Source organism: Malus sylvestris, chromosome 7 (genome assembly GCF_916048215.2).
Source record: "Malus sylvestris chromosome 7, drMalSylv7.2, whole genome shotgun sequence".
NCBI classification, from domain to species: Eukaryota; Viridiplantae; Streptophyta; class Magnoliopsida; order Rosales; family Rosaceae; genus Malus; species Malus sylvestris.
In genome coordinates this window covers 23942120-23962418 of record NC_062266.1, presented here as the reverse complement: position 1 = coordinate 23962418, position 20299 = coordinate 23942120, and the positions used below count along the sequence as shown (strand labels likewise).

The window sequence follows — 20299 nt, the reverse complement described above, 5'->3', positions numbered from 1 at the left end:
CGGCCAAGATTATCCAATGCTTTGATGTTGCAATGCAAATACACCAAGTGCATGCACGCATTTGCCCAAGATATCATTCATCACCCTTATCTGAAGCTCTTCCATCAGATCACATAGATTAGCATCCCATGTAAACTCAATCATATCAAATTGGAATAGCTAATTTGGATAAGTCCTTAATAATCTCTCAAAATAATTATCATGATTTAAATAACAAATGACATCCATATAATTTTACAATAAGAGGAGAGGGAGTTTGGCTAAGCCACACAATGGGCAACCTAATTTGGTATCGAATTCACCATTCACGAGATTCGAACCTAAAACCTCTCACTTCCAAGTGAAGAAGAATACTGCAGACCGTAGTATTGAATGGCACCAATGACAATATCTTGAAATATCATTAAAATTTATTTTATTTCCTCTCATCCAACGACCAAAACGCATAGCCGAGAGCGTGGAAAATAGGGTAGAATGTCAAATATTGGATTTGTTGGTTTTGTTTTCTTCAAATTCTATCCTATTGATACTAGATTTCTGGTGGTCTTGGATTTCACGGGGAGATTATTATCCTAACGAGAGAGAAGAGTTAGAAAGCCCGCCTAATTAATAATTATATTGGCTTTCATGTGGAATACTAGCTTTAGCTCTTCAGTTTAGTCCTATGAAGATTCACCACAAAATTAAGAATGCATGTAGAGTCTGGTCATTGGCACTGCAATGGCATGTTAAATAAGCAGCCATATAAACCAATGTTCATGACTAAATACGTAGTAGTGGATAGCAGTGCTGCATATACTCCTTGTACGTACTTAACGTAATTTAATTTATTATTTTTGGGAGTACAATAATTTGTGTATGAAAAAGGGATTAAGGGATGAACTCTCCTCCAGTCAAATACCAAGCCTAACGAGCAGCGCCTCCAAGTTCAGATTTTCTCTGAAAAGTAAAAAACAACATGCATAATTCTTCTTCTGGGTTGGAAACTATGACGAGAGATTGGGCAAATTTGCCTAAGGAGCTTTTATATTTAGTTGTAGAGAGATTAGAGTCACCAGTAGAATTTAGCTTTGTTTGCAAGCCATGGCGTTGGGCTGTAAAGGATATATATAAAAATCCATTGCGCCAAATGCTATTGATTTCTTGGGATAAAAAAGACAGATGGAATTTATACAATGTGGCGGAGGATAAGGTAGTGGTAGAGCGAGAAGGGAAGGGAAGGCACGGCGAGGAAGGGGAGGTTCCTTCATATCCCTCATCCGTCTCTTCCCTCAACCGCCGCCTGTCGGAGAAACAAGCTCGTCATGGTATTCTGCATACGATCCTTCAAACCACGACGGTAGGACAAAGACTGAAATGTGTAAAATACCATTAGAATATGATTTCCTTAAATAAAAACACCACATTCATCAGGAGCAATATAATATGAACTGAACATTAGCAAATATCTTATAGAATAAATAATAGCATAGAATCGAGAATAATATAGTTCAAACTGCAAACTTAGAGAATCCAGCATTAAAAAAAAAACAAGTTTCCTTCATCGTCCAGCTACTTACAGCATCTTCCAGTTCATCCAGCATCTTCAAACGTTACCCTAGTAGTAGTTGTAGTCCAACATTAGACCATATGTTTGTATCCGAATTTACACCATCCGGTCTAATTGATTATAAATTTCAATCTGAGGTCCAACTGAAGGTGGAAGGAATTTAATATCAGACCATATTAGTCATATTAAATCCCACACATAATTTAAGTCATTAAAACCAATTCTCACTCTATCACCATTTCACATCATTTGGTTGTTCATTCAACGGCAGATCCTAGGTCGAGGAAAAGTTCCTTGGCTGGCCAATTAGAATCAAATTCAAGGCGCAAACACAATCACTTTCACATATTTTCTATGTCAGACAATCTTAGTCATGTGGTGACATACTTTAACATCTAATACAAAGAAGGTGTGCTGTGCTTTGGAAAAAAACTGCTGTGCTTTGGTATTGCTGTGCTTTGGAAAAAAGCTGCTATGAGAATAAGCGGCTGTGAAATAAATCAGTAGAGTATTTGGTAAACTTTTTTGTAAAAGTTCTTTTGAAAAAAAAAACCAGTCTGATAGTGGGTCTTTTCATTAAAGGAGCACTGTAGCTCCGTGTGCTTTGAAAAAAAACCAGTTTTCCGAAGCTGCAAATAGCAGCTTCAGCTTTTTCCTTTGATTTCAGCTTATTCTCACAGCAGCTTCCAAAATAAGCATTTTTTTGTTCAGTTTACCAAACACCTAAAACCCTCATAGCTTTTTTTCATGGGTGCTTTTTTTTTTAAGCACCTCACTCCCAAACCATCCCTATAAGTCATTTAGAACGCCCAGTTTAGTAAAAAAAAGGTAAACACCATGTTTTATATTTCACTTATTATTATCACTTTACTGTTCCCTAAATTTTACTTTCAATAAAAGTTTATTACCAGTTATGTTTTTGTGTATTTCCCTATCTTTAAACTATCACAAAACATTACCAAAAATTAATAACCAAAAGAAATTTATTATAACATATATCTTATAAAAAGAAATTTAGAACTTGTGTGGAGAAATCCTATAATTTTTTTTCTAACAAACGATATTATCTACACTAAAAAAGAAAGAGATAAATTTATTCTTACAACATAATAGCAATAATGTGGGCCTATCATTTTCTGGGCTCCTTTCATTAGACAAGGTTATTGCATGTTCATCGGAAAGCAAATCAGGTAGCGGATAGACTCGCGCATGCTGGACTTGGATGTATGGCTGAGATGGTTTGGTGTGAACACCTACCAGTTTTAGTTCAAGATGTTCTAATTGAGGATGTTCTTTAATTAATTTATGTGTTAATTGTTCGTTTGGAGAATAGTTACATTGTTAATTGTGCGGGATATTCTTTTTTTCTTTGTTCGGGTTAAAATCTCCAGCAAAATTGTTTCCTTCATTCAGATTGAAATCTTCAGAAAAAACAAAAAAATGTGCACAACGTGTGTCAGAACTTAGGGAGGTTGGTGGGTTCGGAAAAGTCGTTAAAAGAGAGCGCACACTTTCTTTAATTATTAACTTATATTTTTTGGGGTCAAAACTCAAAATTTGCAGCCTACCAAAGTACACAGCACACTCATTGTCATCTGTCACAACCTAACATATGCTTTGAGCAAAAAATTCAGAGGAAAAAAAGAAGAAAAAAGTCTCTTTCTTTTTCTCTGTGAAAAAGAAAACAAAAATGGCGCTCTCACGGCTTCGCCACCCAGTGATCTCCCGTGCGCCGTCTCTCCTGAGAGCTCGACTTCTCTCCTCGTCCACCAGATCACTCACTCGGTACCCTCTCTGTCTCTGTCTCTGTCTCTGTCTCTCTCTCTCTCTCTCTCTCTCTCTCTCTTCCTTCTTTTTTTTCCAATCACTTACGATACATTTGGTCATCTAATGAATTGTATGGGATGGTTTTAGTGTAAAGTATTGATTTTTGTGAAATGGGTTGGTGGGAAATTGTTGAAAGATTTGGTATTTGATTGAATTGGAATTGAAATTGTGAGAATTTTGAGATTTGGGTGTTGGGGATCGGCGGGTAAGTGTTGGGGTGGCTTCATTACTGGCGTATTTATCATTTTAAGCTAGAGGAACTACTTTTCAGTTGAAAATTTGGAAATTTTAATGTAGGAATATTTGTTTTTAACTGATTGATGAAAATGTGTGTTCTCTGTTTATGAAATAGCATTGGGTTTTTGTGATTTTGATAATTGTAGAGTGTGTTAATTGTTGAACCCGACTGTTTGACAAAGTTGCCGATTGAATTTGATCTAGAATATAGGTCCTCAACTTCAGCATTCTTAGCTGAACTGATCACTCGTACTCTCTAGCTTCACACCTAATTTGTATGCTAGCGCTACTTTTTTCAAACAAGACCTAGAATACCTAAGCTTTGTAGACTTTAGGAAGATGAACCAACCAAATAAACTAGAAATAAATTTTTACGCCCCTAGTACTTAGACACATATGTAGAATATGTATCAATCTAAAATGCTCATGATTCCTAAAACATATGAAACTTAAGAAAACGAGTAGAAAATAGTTTAAAGCATCATTTAGAATTTTATATTCTTGACTAGTAGATGGTGCTATAGTATTTTTGGCCATTGATGTTAAAGTAAGTTTGGATGCTGATTCCCCTACTCTTCTGGGCACTGGATTTTGTTGTAGCTTATGATGCATGGTGAATATAATACCTTTACATCAGATTGCATGTCCAAGCTATTTAATCTCTGTTCTTATTTGATGGTGCAGTACTTTCAGTGTGCAAAATTCTGCTGAGCTTGGTGATGATACACCATTAAGGTCTGTAGTCCTTGGTTTTTTACATCACTGTTTTTGCAAAGTTGAGCTATGGATGCATACTTTTGGCACCCTTATATCCACCAGCATGGAAGGATGGTTATTTATACTGCCTTAAGTTGTTGATGTTTAAATTGAGGACAGTGGCCTGCCATTTTTCAATTACATGAGGCTTGTTTTGACAACCACTTGTTTTCGTTACCCTAAGAGGGGAATTTGGCTTGAATTCAGCATGTTAGGATCTACAATTGAAACTAAAACCCGGGTTTAGATTTTCATCTAAACATGTATATTAGTTTGTAAGTATTTACTATCAAGTACAGTATACATGTACATGCTTATTCAAATAAGGTCTTGTCGGTTTGGGCTATACTTTGCTTCCCTGATTATTTTCATCTTCTCTCTCTGCTGGCTTTTACTGATAATTAAATTGATCAGGCCAGCAACTTTGTCCATGCTCACTGGAGTTCATGATAAACCAACAAAGCTGAAGGTTAGTGTCTGAAATGCATATTTGGCACACAGCTACCCTTAGGTAAAGTATTTACTGATGCTTTTATCATTTTCAGCCTTGGACGGGTGTCAAGTATTATTCAACTCAAGGTACGAAATTTCCACTTAGACTGATTAATTTACCAGTCCAGTCCAAACTGAAAAGATGTCGGTAATTAAAATTAAAAAAACTAATGTTACCAACCTATTTCCCGTTCTTCCTTTTATTATCGACAGAGAGGACTTTCCAATTCTTATCCTGTGTATGATGTTATTTAATTATGCATGTGTATGGTTGTCCATGAATGATTTCTTTTAACATGAAGTTGATTGATATCACAGATCCTTTGCATACTGTCATCGGGATGCCGGCGTTGTCTCCTACAATGGTAATGTTGTGGGAAACTATGTTCACTCATAAACATCTGCCAAGTTCCCTCCATAATTTTATTAGTAGTTGTAGGTTACTTGTCTCTTTTATAATTATTACTAACTTACCATTTTAACTTGTAGACTCAAGGTAACATTGCAAAGTGGTGGAAGAAAGAAGGAGACAAGGTAAGTTCTACCAAAAGGTTTATAAAATGAGGTTCTAGGTTATGTTTCATGTGATCTGGTTTAGTAAGTGCAGAAGGAAATATCCTTTCTTAGGGTAGAGCAGATAACGATATGTTGGTTTCTTCCGCAGTTCTGATCCTGACTATTGTTTAATCTAACAGATTGAGCCAGGCGACATACTATGTGAAATTGAAACTGACAAAGCTACTATTGAATTTGAAAGTCTTGAAGAAGGGTATTTTTTATAATCTCTTTGAATTTGTGGAGTAAATGATCTACTTTAGCTTTGGTGTAATACATTAGATAGTTCCAATGTTCACTCCCTATGTGTTGGCATATACAATGAAATTGTTATTTTACTAGAATATTTTTTCTTCGTCTTTTTGTCTTTTTTGTCATTATTTTTCATCATCTTGGATGTTAAACTGCAAAGAGTTCATTTCTTTTTTAATTCGTAGTTATGTTCTATGATGTTCTTTTTTTATAACTTATACAGCATGGCACAAGAACTATTCGAGTCCTGCAATTCTGGCACAATCTAAAATGTTTTGAACTAGTATGGACGTTTCTTTGTTCTACTCTTGTTTTGAAGGTTTCTAGCCAAGATATTGGCACCTGACGGTTCAAAAGATGTGCCTGTGGGACAGCCTATTGCAATAACGGTAGTGTGGATTATTCTATAACCATGATTGCCTTGAATTTTTTTTTTTTATTATTATTTTTTGTGGAGGCAAGTGCCTTCGCCCATGAGCGGTAGGTCTCGGGTTCGAGACTTGGGAGCAGCCTCTCCATAAATGGGGGTAAGGCTAGCCGACATTCACCTCTCCCAGACCCTGCGTAAAGCGGGAGCTTTGTGCACTGGGTACGACCTTTTTTATTATTTTTTGTGGAGACCCATGTCCAGTTACTCGCACCCACCCCCTACATATGAGATGGAGTTTAATTCAATTGTGAAAAAAAATTACAGTCATCCAAGTCAATCTAATGATAAGTCTATTTATTTATTTTTAGGGAACTATTATTGGCACTCCAAAAATTTAATTGTGCACTCCTCCATAAGAGTATTTTTCTTTTCTAATTACAGAAAGTTTGGGGTGCACAATTGGATTTTTGGAGTGCCAATAATAATTCCCTATTTTTATTCATAAGTATTTAATCGAAAAGTGTCAAATGGGCTGCGACCTAATTATACAAGCTGTATACATAGTTCTACAAATGAAACAAAAGGAAGAAACTCAAATATAGAATACAATGAACGTGCTGGTTTCATATGTAGCCATTCAAAGAGTTGTCAGGCTACGGACCCTTAAGTCCATTGTTGAGATTCCTACTTTTGAAAAATCATTCCTTTCAAGCCACAAGGTCCATAACACATGATGGGTCCAACAACAACAACAACAACAAAGCCTTTTCCCACTAAGTGGGGTCGGCTATATGAATCCTAGAACGCCATTGCGCTCGGTTTTGTGTCATGTCCTCCGTTAGATTCAAGTACTCAAGTCTTTTCCTAGGGTCTCTTCCAAAGTTTTCCTAGGTCTTCCTCTACCCCTTCAGCCCTGAACCTCTGTCCCGTAGTCACATTTTCGAACCGGAGCGTCAGTAGGCCTTCTTTGCACATGTCCAAACCACCGGAACCGATTTTCTCTCATATTTCCTTCAATTTTGGCTACTCCTACTTTACCTCGGATATCCTCATTCCCAATCTTATCCTTTCTCGTGTGCCCATACATCCCACGAAGCATCCTCATCTCCGCTACACCCATTTTGTGTACGTGTTGATGCTTCACCGCCCAACATTCTGTGCCATACAACATCGCGGCCTTATTGCCGTCCTATAAAATTTTCCCTTGAGCTTCAGTGGCCTACGATGGTCACACAACACACCGGATGCACTCTTACACTTCATCCATCCAGCTTGTATTCTATGGTTGAGATCTCCATCTAAGTCTCCGTTCTCTTGCAAGATAGATCCTAGGTAGCGAAAACGGTTACTTTTTGTGATCTTCGCTAGATTGCTCCGGTCATTAGTGTGGATAAGTATATAAATGGATAGAGATAGGAAAGCAAACACAAGATGTACGTGGTTCACCCAGATTGGCTACGTCCACGGAATAGAGGAGTTCTCATTAATTGTGAAGGGTTTACATAAGTACATAGGTTCAAGCTCTCCTTTAGTGAGTACAAGTGAATGATTTAGTACAAATGACATTAGGAAATATTGTGGGAGAATGATCTCGTAACCACGAAACTTCTAAGTACTGGAGTGTGGTATCGTCTTGACTTGCCTTATCTGTATCATAGGTAGATGTGGCATCTTCTCTGGAAGTACTCTTCCTCCATCCAGGGGTGGCTGTAACTGGTGGAGATGCACAAGGTAATGTATCAATTTCACTTGAAGCTTACTTGTAGTTTCAGGCTTGGTCAAGCGCGATACAAACCATGTAGGGGATCTGCTGAAAGAGGTGACAGACAAGGTAAGCAATCAGAGCTCCGGCTGATTGTTCACATTCTCCCTATCTTGCAGGCAGTATGAAGGATAAAGAGAAGAAAAATGAGAAGAGATGATATGGGATACTTTTTCTTTTGAAGAAGTAACTTTCCACAGGCTTATTCTTGAACTGGGCTGGAGGGTTTTCTGGTTTCCTCCAGAGTATAAGGCCGACTGAAGAATTTGAGGGTCAAAACAAGTCCATCAAATCTAGAGTACGTTCAACCCTGCTGATATGGGATACTTTTGCTTTTGACAGAGTAGTGAATGTATCGGCACGTGTGCTGTTACGCTTGTCTCCACATGCTTCCTTGTATCCTTCTCACTTGCCCTATCTGTTCCTCAGGCAGATGCGGTATCTTCCCTGGAAGCATAAGATGTTGAAGATGAGTACTCGAGAGCAATGCCAGGTAAGTAATCAGGTAAGGGGTTCCAGGCAATCAGTTCCTGGCTGGAAGCTTGATTCCAAGTGCTGACTGATTGCTCTCTTTCTCCTTGTCTTGCAGGTAAGAACAAGGTCAAAGGAAAAGACAGGGAAAAAGCATGATATGGGATACTTTTGCTTTTAACCCTGATGATATGAGATATTCTTGCTCTAGTATAGCTTGTTTACAGAGGTGTTATCGGGGGGAAAGAAAGCTGAATATTTCGAAAGGCTTCGTTGGGAGTGCCCTCTCAGATAAGAGGAAGGGTTGAGCATTTTTGCAGGTCTGCCTGTCCGTTGGGGATGGAGGTCGACATATATAGGAGTCTCCCTAACATTAAGTAATAATGCTATTCCTTTACCCTGCTTGGTCATAGCACGGTAGTGGGAGCTGCCAGCTTCACATGTTTTAACTCTGTCAGAGCACTTTGAAAAAGTGGTTTGTGGTATCTGGAAAGCTGATGTTGCGTGTGAAGATTACAGACAAGCTTTATCCAAGGAGATCCAACTCTTGAAGTTGGGAAAGTGGTGCCTCTTCGGTTTTTGAACAAGCAATCCTGTCGGGGATCTGGCTCTCGAGATTCGGAGAACGATGCCTCTTCGATTTTTGAGAAAGCAATCTTGCTGGGGGTCTGGCTCTCGAGATTCGGAGAGTGGTGTCTCTTCGATTTTTGAGAAAGTAATCATGTTGGGAGTCTGGCTCTCGAGATTCGGAGGGCGGTGCCTCTTCGATTTTGGAGCAAGCAATCTTGTTGGGAGTGGTTTCTCGAATGTGAGTAAAGGTTGGGCATGTTTGCTAGTCTACCTTGCCACGAAGCACAGAGGTTGACACACAGGGACTTTCCAATTATCCAGCAGTGGTACTGTTCCTTTACCCTCTCTTCGATTTTTGAGAAAGTAATCATGTTGGGAGTCTGGCTCTCGAGATTCGGAGGGCGGTGCCTCTTTGATTTTGGAGCAAGCAATCTTGTTGGGAGTGTTTTCTCGAATGTGAGTAAAGGTTGGGCATGTTTGCTAGTCTACCTTGCCACGAAGCACAAAGGTTGACACACCGGGACTTTCCAATTATCCAGCAGTGGTACTGTTCCTTTACCCTTGTGGGTAATAATATGGTAGCTAGACCTTCAAAATTTATGTGTCTAAACTTTGTTAGTGTTGTTTCTTTGCTATTCTTTTACCCTTCTTGGTCAGAGCGATGTAGTGGGAGCTGCAAGCTTCACGTGTCTCAACTTTGTCAGAGAACTTTGGCAAAGTTATCTGTGGTACCCATGAGCTACTGTTGCGTGTGGGAAGTGGGTGATTGAACAGTACGATTCATGTGCTTTCTACTTCGCCAGAAATCTTCGACAGAATGCCCATAATTTCCGCAAAGCTGAGTGTGCGTGTGACAGGTGCTGACAAGGCTGGAAAAGTAGGTGCCTCTTCGATTTCTGAGATCAGCCCTCGTGGTCTCTGAGCAGCCCAGCTTTTGAGAAAGCAAGCCTCTTCGATTTCTGAGATCGGCCTTCGTGGTCTTTGAGCAGCCCAGCTTTTGAGAAAGCGAACGCCTCTTCGATTTCTGAGATCGACCCTCGTGGTCTCTGAGCAGCCCAGCTTTTGAGAAAGCAAACGCCTCTTCGATTTCTGAGCAAGCGCCTCTTCGATTTCTGAAGCTTCGTCGAGTGCAGATTTTTATAGGGACTGACATTAAGTTCCAAAGCACACTTGAATATCCACCAGTCGAAGCTCCATTCTTGCACTTCTAAGATCTTGATTTGTCCGACCTCTTCTCTCTTCAACACCTTTGAAAATGTCTGGCCCCTCCGACCGTCGTTTTGACTTGAACCTTGTTGAAGAGGCAGCCCCGCCTTCTCCAGACAACATATGGCACCCATCCTTCGTCTCCCCTACTGGTCCTCTTACCGTTAGGGATTCCGTGATGAAGAATGATATGACCGCTGCGGTAGTTGCCAGGAACCTTCTCACTCCCAAAGATAACAGAGTTGGTCTGATGAGTTGGCTGTTAAGGATTCTCTGGCTCTCAGTGTTCAGTGTGCAGGTTCTGTGTCTAATATGGCCCAACGCCTATTTGCTCGAACCCGCCAAGTTGAATCATTGGCGGCTGAAGTGATGAGTCTCAAACAGGAGATTAGAGGGCTCAAGCATGAGAATAAACAGTTGCACCGGCTCGCACATGACTATGCTACAAACATGAAGAGGAAGCTTGACCAGATGAAGGAATCTGATGGTTAGGTTTTACTTGATCATCAGAGATTTGTGGGTTTGTTTCAAAGGCATTTATTGCCTTCGTCTTCTGGGGCTGTACCGCGTAATGAAGCTCCAAATGATCAACCTCTGATGCCTCCTCCTTCTAGGGTTCTGTCCAGTACTGAGGCTCCGAATGATCCCCCTCCGGTGCCTTCTCTTTATGGGGCTCTACCGACTGCTGAGTCTTCTCCTAAGCAACCTTTGTGAAGGCTCCCTCTTGTTTGTTTATTTTGACTCAAGTATATGTACATATTTGTAACTTATCAGGGAATAACACATGATGGGTCCAATTTCCATATTTCCTTATGAGCAAATTGGAATGAGAGCCAAGCATTATCCAATTGGGTAGTGCTATCCACCCACCCATTTTTATTTCTCACATACCCCTCCCAACTTTTGGCCATCGGATCGAATGAACTGAAGAAGGTCAATGGCAAAAAATTAACAAGGGTGTGTGAGAGGTAAAAATGGGTCTGTGAATAGCACTATGCTATCCAGTTAATCCTGTAAAGTGAAAATTTAAAGCCCATAATCACATTCTACAGGACAATGTAATAGCCAATATAATGCTAAGTTGACTTGCTCCACTATCTGAAACTTTGGCTAAACATATACTTTCTGCTTAATAATTGTTAAACTGTCATGGTTTCTCACATCTTTTTTTTACTAATTACCGCCTATATCTTTCAGACTTTAATGTTAAGCATTTACTTTGATTACGACTCAAGCACTTAGTTGTAGAGAGACTGATTGTTGTGCATTTACAAGGTTGAGGATGCAGATGATATCCAAAACCTCCCTGCTAATGTGGTCGGTGGATCTGAGGTCAAAGAGGATATACCAGCACATCAGAATGTCAGAAAGGAAGAGGAGGTACAAGATACAAGTTCTGTGGGCATAAACACATCAGAACTTCCTCCTCATATTGTCATTGAAATGCCAGCTTTATCACCAACAATGGTAAGGAGGCTTCGATTAGTTTTTATGCACTGATTATTGTTGAATTCCCTCCAGAGGAGCTTAATGCTGCTATTCCTGTATGTCTGTTCAGAGCCAGGGAAACATTTTTAAGTGGACAAAGAAAGAAGGAGATAAGGTTAGTTATATGAATTTACGGTTTTGAATTTTCTTTGGAAATTTTTTCATCTGAATTCGTTAAAAATTTGACGGTATTAACATGAATTGTTTTCTTGATTACTTGTCTAACAGATAGAAGTGGGTGATATAATATGTGAGATAGAGACAGACAAAGCAACCATTGAATTTGAATGTCTTGAAGAGGGGTAATTTTTTTTTTTGTTTCCTCTCTCATGCTGACTTTTTCCATTGGTTTGGCTTATGCTAATTGTCACTTGGTCTCAATTCTATTATTTATTTGGTTGTAGTATTTCAATTGAACAAAAATTGTCAAGGCATGCTTTATCAGTTGAAATGCCTTACAGCGGCTATTTGATGAAGTGTCTTATTCACATATGCCGATATGTGTTCAACATTGTAAATAGGATTAGGAACCATCTCTTTTGATAACTAGTATTTGAATGTCCAAGTAGTAACTGATGGCGAAAACATGAGGAATTGGGATTTTCATTTTCATTTTGAAGCGTTATCTCCTTGGTAGTATTGAACTTTATGCTCATGTGCAACTGTAGAAATCTTGGTTCTTACCTAATAAGTAGTATCAATAATTTCTCGTGATCAGTCTGCTTCTGCTTTTGGTGAATCTCTTGGAAAAAATCATTTTAGTATTGTTTATGAAGCAGCTGTTTTTGTGGGTAATCTTGAAAATTTCTTATTAATGAAATGTTGGTTGTAGATACTTGGCTAAGATACTAGCGCCAGACGGTACAAAGGATATAGCTGTTGGCCAACCAATTGCAGTAACAGTAAGTACAAAGATACTTGTAGGACTCTGACCTGTCTCTCACTCGTCCTTGAGGATAATTTACATCTAGAGCCACTGTAACATGGCTGTTATTTCTGTCTGGCAATTGGTTAATTTATGAAATGCTTTCCCATTTTATACAGTCCAATTATTCTAGTGTCTTAGATATATGACAATGATGCTGTCTGTCTGGCAAGGTTGAGGATGCATCTGATCTGGAAACTGTAAAGAATGCTGTTAGCAGTGGTTCACCTGTCAAAGAAGAAACACCAGTCCGTCATGATACTAGAGATGTAACTAGATCAGAAAAAACCAGTATTTCAAGGATCAGTCCAGCAGCAAAGTTGCTTATTACAGAACATGGATTGGATACATCATTGCTGAAGGCATCTGGTCCTCATGGTACATTGCTGAAAGGGGATGTTTTAGCTGCAATCAAGTCAGGAATAGGGTGTTCAAAAGTTTCATCCAAAGAAAAGACTACTCCATCACCGTCAAAGGCATCAGGTGCTCATGCCCCGAAGCCATCAGAGTCAAAGCCTTCAAAACAGACAGATTCTTTTGAAGATTTTCCCAATAGTCAAATCCGCAAGGTAGGTTTCATTGACTTGATATTCAGATTTGGACAAAAAAACAAAATTTATTTTGTCAGTTTTGAACTGATTCTTCAAATGTTCATTATAATGGACGCGTACCTATCAAATTACAACAACATTATGTGCATGGCTTTAAAGCCAGCCATGCTTGTGGTACAAGGTGCAGCATTTTGAATCAACATGATTACAAAGGCTCTCCAAGTAAGAATCCATTATGACAAAAAAGAAAATGATAGTTATAATAGACTACCTGATTCAATATTTGTAAGTGGCACATGTACTGTCTTATTCTTCAAAAATTTTGTCAGTAATATTTCTCAGTACTTAACATGTCAAGTGAAAATATCTATTCTGATTACACCATACTGGTTTTGATGGTTTTGGGCCGTAAGCGTGGTCTCATTTATTATTTGCTAAAATAGTGTCTGCTTTGTTCAAGTTGTGGTTGAATACATGGTGATACTGTAAGATTCATGGTTTTTTGTTTTTTTGTTTTTGGGCAGGTGATAGCTACTAGACTGCTAGAATCAAAACAAAACATACCGCATTTATATTTATCATCAGGTCATGTAACTATTTGGTGAAGTCATTTGTTAATACAAATTAAAATTTCTCTTTTCTAAAATTTGTCGATTTATTCCATTCAGATGTTATACTGGACCCTCTTCTTTCTCTTAGAAGGGATCTTATAGGTATGGATTATGAACTTCAAGTTGTTTTTATTCTTGACCTTGAGAATTTTTGAATCTAGCAAGTCATTTCTTTTTATGTGTTTCCTTAATTGCAGAACAGCATAATGTTAAAGTTTCAGTTAATGACATTGTTATCAAAGCTGTAGCTGTTGCACTGAAAAATGTACCGGAGGCAAATGGTAATAGAACTTTCACTTTGATAGTTATTCTTGATATTGGTGCCCAACATTTTCACTTTTATGGAGTATATTTTCTTTTAGAGATTCCTCCATCCACAGTTGAAGTAGTAATTTTCATTTTTTTGTGTGTTTTTTTACTTCTATATATTGGTTATTGGAATTTGCCAAAGTAATTGAGTTTTTTTTTTCTGTTTCACTTCCATATTCTGGAACTGATTTGTAATCAATATTAGACCTTGCTAACACATTTGTTATTCTAATACCCAACAGCTTACTGGGATGCTGAAAAAGGAGAAGTCTTTCTTTGTGATTCTGTTGATATATCAATTGCTGTGGCCACTGAGAAGGTAATTTGCCGATTTTTTGTGTTTAAACTTGTTATACAGCACCTCATATGAACAGAAAATAGTATTGTGCAGTGTCCATTCTTACGATTGGGTACTGTTACAGGGCCTGATGACTCCAATTGTGAAGAATGCAGATCAGAAATCAATATCAGCAATCTCTGCAGAGGTACTTACAGTAATCGAAGCATTTTTTAGTTCATTTTTCCTTTCTTGATTCCACCTTTTCTGTTTCCTTTTATCTTTCCAACGTGCTAACACTTAAGAAACGCGTTTCTTGTGATCCCCTCTGGCTTGCTATGCTCATGGTAAATTGGAATATTGAGAAATTTGTGGCGAAGTCATACGATAATCATACCTATGTAGAATTATGAGTTGAAAATCTAACCTGGTCTATGATATTTTTTATGTTTTTCAGTTAGAATTTTACCTTTGGAAGTGAAGTCATATTAACATTTCTTCAAATATCAATTTGGTTGATATTTTCTTGTCAGGTCAAGGAACTAGCTGAGAAGGCACGAACGGGAAAGCTTAAGCCAAATGAATTCCAAGGAGGAACTTTCAGGTGAAATTTATTGCATTCTTAGTTGCTTTTACCCATTCTTTCGTCAAATACAGTAGTTATGAAATACTTCTCATTCGTTCTGCAGCATTTCAAACTTGGGGATGTTTCCAGTGGATCATTTCTGTGCAATTATAAACCCACCTCAGGCCAGTATCCTTGCTGTTGGCAGAGGCAACAAAGTCGTTGAACCAGTGATCGGAAGCGACGGTAAGATATCTTGTTGCTCATTCTACTCAGCAGTCTAAATTTGATGCATTATGGAATGGGAAAATGAAGTGAATTTCCCTCCCCCCACCACAGGAATTGAGAGGCCGGCAGTTGTCACCAAAATGAACTTGACATTATCGGCTGATCATCGAGTTTTTGACGGAAAAGTTGGAGGTGCGTAATGCTACAATCTTCTTCCAAACTGAAACTTCAAAAACAAAAATAGATACGAAATGTAATTTGTGCTGATACATTTGATTTCTTCACATATGCTTATGAGACAATCCCAATCTATCCTGCAGGTTCGTTCCTCTCAGCTTTACGTTCAAACTTCAGTGATATCCGAAGGCTTCTTTTGTAATGACAGGAAAGAAGCCTCGGCCTCATCATTAGCTAGGAGATTTGCCAGAAATAACCGTGGTGGCAGGTTTCTTTCAAATCGTTCGAGAGGATCACAGCATTTTTTTCCCCATGATTTGCCTGTACATTTGCATTTGTTGTGCCACCTTGTTTTCTAGAATTTCCAACTTCCTTTGTCCATCGACGCAGAAAAATCATTGAGGTACCAGTGGGTGCAAAAATTTTGCATGACTTCCCATCTAATTCCAAGTGTTACCATCCCTTGAATAAAAGGGAATAATGTACAAACATGGCCACAGAAAACATCCGCCATTTTTCAACAATAAATTCCCTTTTTAATGTGCAGATTTTGGTTATTTTTTTTCTGTGGCATTCAGTTGTACCGAACAACATCATTCCCGCAGCACAATGAGTTATTTCTTCCCGGCGCACCACGCTTTCCAGCAATTCAGCCATTTTGTCATCGCCCTTGTTGCGGAATTGAGATATGGTTGTTGGGACAACGTTGAGTCCTCTCGCCTCGTGCACGCAATGCTCGATGGCAAGGCGCGCCATTAGGTCTGGAAGTGGTAGTTGCCGAGTCCCAGAGGGCCAGAGGCCGTCGTGGGTCGCCAAAGCTCCATAAAACAAACCCATCTCCTCGAGGCGAGATGCCAGGAGAGTGAAGTGATGCCCTTCATCTTGCGCCACCTTCACGAAATCCATGAAGAACTCTCTCGGCATTGCCTCTTGCTTGCCGAACCTAGCAATTATGTCCTACAACATTCAATATTTAACACAAACAGACTCAAAACTACAGTATACATTCAAACTCACTGAACTACAAAAATTGAACAAAAGAACGTAGTCTAACTAACGTAACTGAAACACCAAATCAAAAAAGAGAGTGCCTGCTTTCAGCATTTGTTCTCCAATGCGGGATGAACGATGCAAAATTGTTCACACACTATTTTGTCGTCGCGCTCATTCCGCATTGGGGGAGAATCAATTTCCTACGTATGGAAATGTCATTGTGACGGTATCAGAATCCGCCATTTACTTATCAGAATCCCTAAAACCCATCATTCAATGGATTCCTACAAGACTAAATTGCATTAAACAAACGAGTAGTAGTGAGTGAGTACCCAAGACAAGTCAACAGCCCAAGCTCCTGCACACTCATACACAAAACACCGAGACATTTCATCAAAACATTTGGCGCGCAAAAAAAACCACTACAATTGAAAAGTATACGGAAAATTGCTGAGCATGGTGAGGCGATCGCAAGGAGAGGTTCACGGACGGATCGTAGGCGCGAGTAGTAGTCCCTCTGAGCCACTGAGTCGCCTTCGACTCGCCGACTCGGGCCTTCTCGAACGGGTGCGCCGTGTTCAAAACCCGTATGGCCGCTTCCACTAAGCTCTCGTTTTCGCTCTTATTTTATTATTTGCCAAACAGGGCTTTAGCCTATACCGAATTTGTTGAATTTGAACGAAGTCCGAACCAAATAATTTGCCAATCAGGGCCTGCTTTTGGAGGTAATTTCATTTCTTTCACAATCGTCTGTGTGCGCCTGCTGCTTCGGCGACTCGAGCTTCGCAGGGACGATGAGTCTGCACGCGGGGACGAAGGCGGAGTCGACTCACCACCGACTCTACGAGTTCGCAAAAGCTGCACTCACCAGAATCTTCGTCCACCCTTACGCCACGGTCCGACTCCGCCCTAGAAATATCAATCTCTGCACACAAATTTCGCAGATATTCGTGTCTAATTGTTATTCTGTGATTTTTGGTGGTGCATTTTGAAGGTGTGCGAATTGTACTGCGGCGGAGGAGTCGACGCCGAGAAGTGGGACGATGCTCAAATCGGCCATTACATCGGAATCGGTACCGTTCATTTCCCGTTTCTTGCAACTTCGTATTGTTTCTGTGTATGTTTGTCTGTAATTTGTGAGTGTTAACAATGGCGGTGCTTGCTGTTGGAATTGGTAGATATTTCGTCGTCGGGAATAAGCCAGAGAAGAGAAGCGTGGGAGAGCCAGAGGAAGGCTTACACTGCCGACTTCTTTGAGCTTGACCCTTGCATGGTAACGCAGCCTAGCCTCTCTTTCTTTGTTTCTTGCTTTCTTCTTTCTCTTTGTTGGTTTCGCATTGTAAGTCGAAAATTCAGAATCAGGGTTATTTTGGGTTTATTTTAGCATGAATTCAGTGTTCTTCCTTCTTGTGATTCTTGGACTGTAGATTATTGGTCTTCAATTTTGCTGTCTGCCATTTTTAAGACTAGGAGAAATATGTTATGTCCAGAAATAGAATGTCTGTTGTAAGAGGAGTTTAGTTCGAATGAAAGGATAACGATTTTCAGAACTGGTAACATGAAGTACCATTTCTATAGTTTGAAAGGAATTGATCTCTTAAGCCATATGGTTGAGCAACTCATTCATCTTATAACTCATGTTGGCGGCAAATCTGATGGATTGAACTTTTATGAACTTTTGAGCAATGCCTTTGAGAGGTTTCTATGAAATGTAAAAGTGCAGATTTTTTGGTCGTTTGGAACCAAAGTTGTCACTGGCCATATATTAAGTGTGCAGATTGAAAATAGTGATTTCTCTCCTCTGCTTTTATACTTTAGATTTCGGAGATGGACTGTATTTCCATGAACTAACAATTGTCTTAGTTGTTAGTGTGCAATTTAGTCATAAGTTTCAGGCTTCAGCTGTATCTAATAATGGTTGCTGAGTGACATTTATCTAGGATTCATCTAATATGAAATTTTTAGCTGCTTTTAGTTGCTTGCTTTGGATAATTTTTGGTCTTTGACAGTGGATTACTTTGACAGGAAGATGTAGAGATGCATTTGAAAGATAAGGCAAACACGACTGATTTAGTTTGCTGCTTGCAGAATTTGCAGGTTTTTAATTTATTTTAAAGATTGGTATTTTCTTTCCATTTTAAGAGTCTCGTTTTTTTTTCCTTTTTGTTTTTTTGTTTTTAATTTAAGAATTGCATATTCCAAAATTAAAAGAATTTTTACTTACAGATGTGTTTCCAAACTGAGGAGAGAGCAAGGAAACTATTGCTTAATGTGTCATCCTTATTGAAACCGGGGGGTTATTTTTTCGGTATTACTCCTGACTCATCTACAATATGGTATGGAAGATGCTTGACAAAGATCTGTTGTTTAATTATATATTTTCTATATGTAGCATTGATTTGGTTAAATTGGTACATTTAGTGAACTTTTTTTTCATGGCACATCTCTGCCTTGGAGCAGGGAAATAGCGATTGCTAATTTGACATTATGGTCATACAGGGCAAAGTACCAGAAGAATGTTGAAGCATACCACAATAGAAGTGGTGGCATGAAACCGAACATTGTCCCCAATTGCATTAGATCAGAGAACTACACGATTACCTTTGAAGTTGAGGAAGAGAAGTGCGTATAAGCTTGAGATGTTAAGCACCTCTGAGGTTTTGTTTTCTTGGATGATTTTGGTAATTAGCATTCAATCTTTTTTCCTAAGTGAATGTACTTCCACTTTCAGGTTTCCTATATTTGGAAAGAAATACCAACTGAAATTTGCTAATGATATCTCTCCTGAAAGTCATCACTTGGTTCATTTCCCAAGCTTTATCAGGTTTAGCTTTGCTTCCAAAGTTTGGTCAGAATGCAGGCAGTTGCATTTTTTTGTCTGTTGCCTTTGATGTTGATTTTCAATTGATCTTGATAATGACCCTCTGTTGTATGTTAACAGGTTAGCCAGAGAAGCTGGTCTTGAGTATGTGGAGATTCAAAACTTAACTGAATTTTACGATGACAACAGGTTTGAATTCTTTTTCTCTTCAATTTTCCACAAGCATTCCAGTGTATATTTCTAACAAAACCTGCGAATAAAACCTTCAAACCATATTATTACTGTTATCATTTCACATAACTTTTTCTTTAACTTATTGTGGCTGAATTTTCCTTTTTCCTATATATTTCTGCTGTAAGAGCACAATTTGCAGGCATGATAATGAATTCCTGTTCAAACCTTGTGGATCCTCGAGGAAGACTTCTTCCTCGATCATATGATGTATTAGGTGATGCTTTTGTTTCTACTATGTCGTCTGTTACAACTTGCTCAGTTGCTCTTTATTTTCTTTCCATCATGATAATGAATTCGTGTTCAAACCTTAAAACAAAATTTTATTTTTCAGGTTTATATACCACGTTTATATTCCAAAAGCCGGACCCTGATATTACTCCCCCGCTCATGACACCAGTGCTGCACGATGTAACTTACATTCAAGATGAGGTAAGTTTTTTAAAGTTTGCAAAGATTACATAGAAATTGGACCTATTAGTCATGACTAATCTACTAGTCACTGAATACTCAACTTTTTTTAGTCTTAACAGCCAATTTGTTTAAGGTAGATGATATAAGATTGATAGTTATGATGGAAGCCTTTTGATATTGCAGAGAGAGTGGCAAGTGCCAGTGACGACTATCTGGAGAGATGACGAAAAGACCGTACCAGTAGAGCCGCCTCCTGGGCTGGGAAAGATTAGTGAACAAAAAGGGATTTTGGGTCCAGGCCCTGCTGAGTTGCGTTTTTCCGAGGCACTTTGACCTGGTGATTGAGGGATGCAAGACGAACGTGCATGGAAGGACTGATTATTAACATACAGGAACCCGCGTTTTTGGCGTAAAGACATTGTAAGAGTAACAGTAGTCTGTCCTGTTTAGATGATTTTTTTTTTTTCTTTTCGTGTGGGGTTATCGTCATGGGTGACATTGTTAAGATCTGGTAGATTTTGTAAACTAGGTTAAGTTGATGAATGGAATGATTTTATGATTTGGAAATATTGTATGATGCTGATGTTGTCGTCTCCTCTTTTGTGTTCCCTTAAAGAAAACCATCGCACATTCTTGTGTTATGTTTTGTGGAATTTTTAAAA

The 20299-nt window shown here is 38.9% G+C and overlaps 3 protein-coding genes across 3 annotated transcripts; 2 read left to right on the top strand and 1 right to left on the bottom strand.

Annotated features, from left to right (window-relative positions):
- Positions 1-3111: 3111 nt before the first annotated feature.
- Positions 3112-15724, top strand: LOC126629129 (dihydrolipoyllysine-residue acetyltransferase component 1 of pyruvate dehydrogenase complex, mitochondrial-like). The gene is made up of 22 exons (XM_050299038.1): positions 3112-3334; positions 4298-4348; positions 4784-4838; positions 4915-4948; positions 5180-5226; positions 5351-5395; positions 5557-5630; positions 5988-6057; positions 11323-11514; positions 11606-11650; positions 11764-11837; positions 12368-12437; positions 12634-13029; positions 13536-13596; positions 13680-13724; positions 13820-13903; positions 14174-14250; positions 14354-14416; positions 14742-14812; positions 14898-15019; positions 15113-15193; positions 15322-15724. Exons 1-22 carry the CDS (start codon positions 3240-3242, stop codon positions 15378-15380), a joined length of 1911 nt encoding a protein of 636 aa, XP_050154995.1. The 5' UTR covers positions 3112-3239; the 3' UTR covers positions 15381-15724.
- Positions 15577-16638, bottom strand: LOC126629144 (uncharacterized). Its single transcript, XM_050299059.1, has 2 exons — positions 16504-16638; positions 15577-16135 (listed from the first exon to the last, which is right to left on the bottom strand). The coding sequence occupies exons 1-2, from the start codon at positions 16558-16560 to the stop codon at positions 15632-15634; spliced, it is 561 nt and encodes a 186-aa protein (XP_050155016.1). The 5' UTR covers positions 16561-16638; the 3' UTR covers positions 15577-15631.
- LOC126629139 (mRNA cap guanine-N7 methyltransferase 2-like) lies at positions 16620-20204 on the top strand. Its single transcript, XM_050299053.1, has 12 exons — positions 16620-16758; positions 16882-17067; positions 17166-17244; positions 17350-17444; positions 18197-18268; positions 18398-18507; positions 18671-18793; positions 18903-18995; positions 19113-19181; positions 19352-19440; positions 19558-19655; positions 19821-20204. The coding sequence occupies exons 2-12, from the start codon at positions 16966-16968 to the stop codon at positions 19968-19970; spliced, it is 1080 nt and encodes a 359-aa protein (XP_050155010.1). The 5' UTR covers positions 16620-16758; positions 16882-16965; the 3' UTR covers positions 19971-20204.
- The last annotated feature ends 95 nt before the right edge of the window (positions 20205-20299 follow it).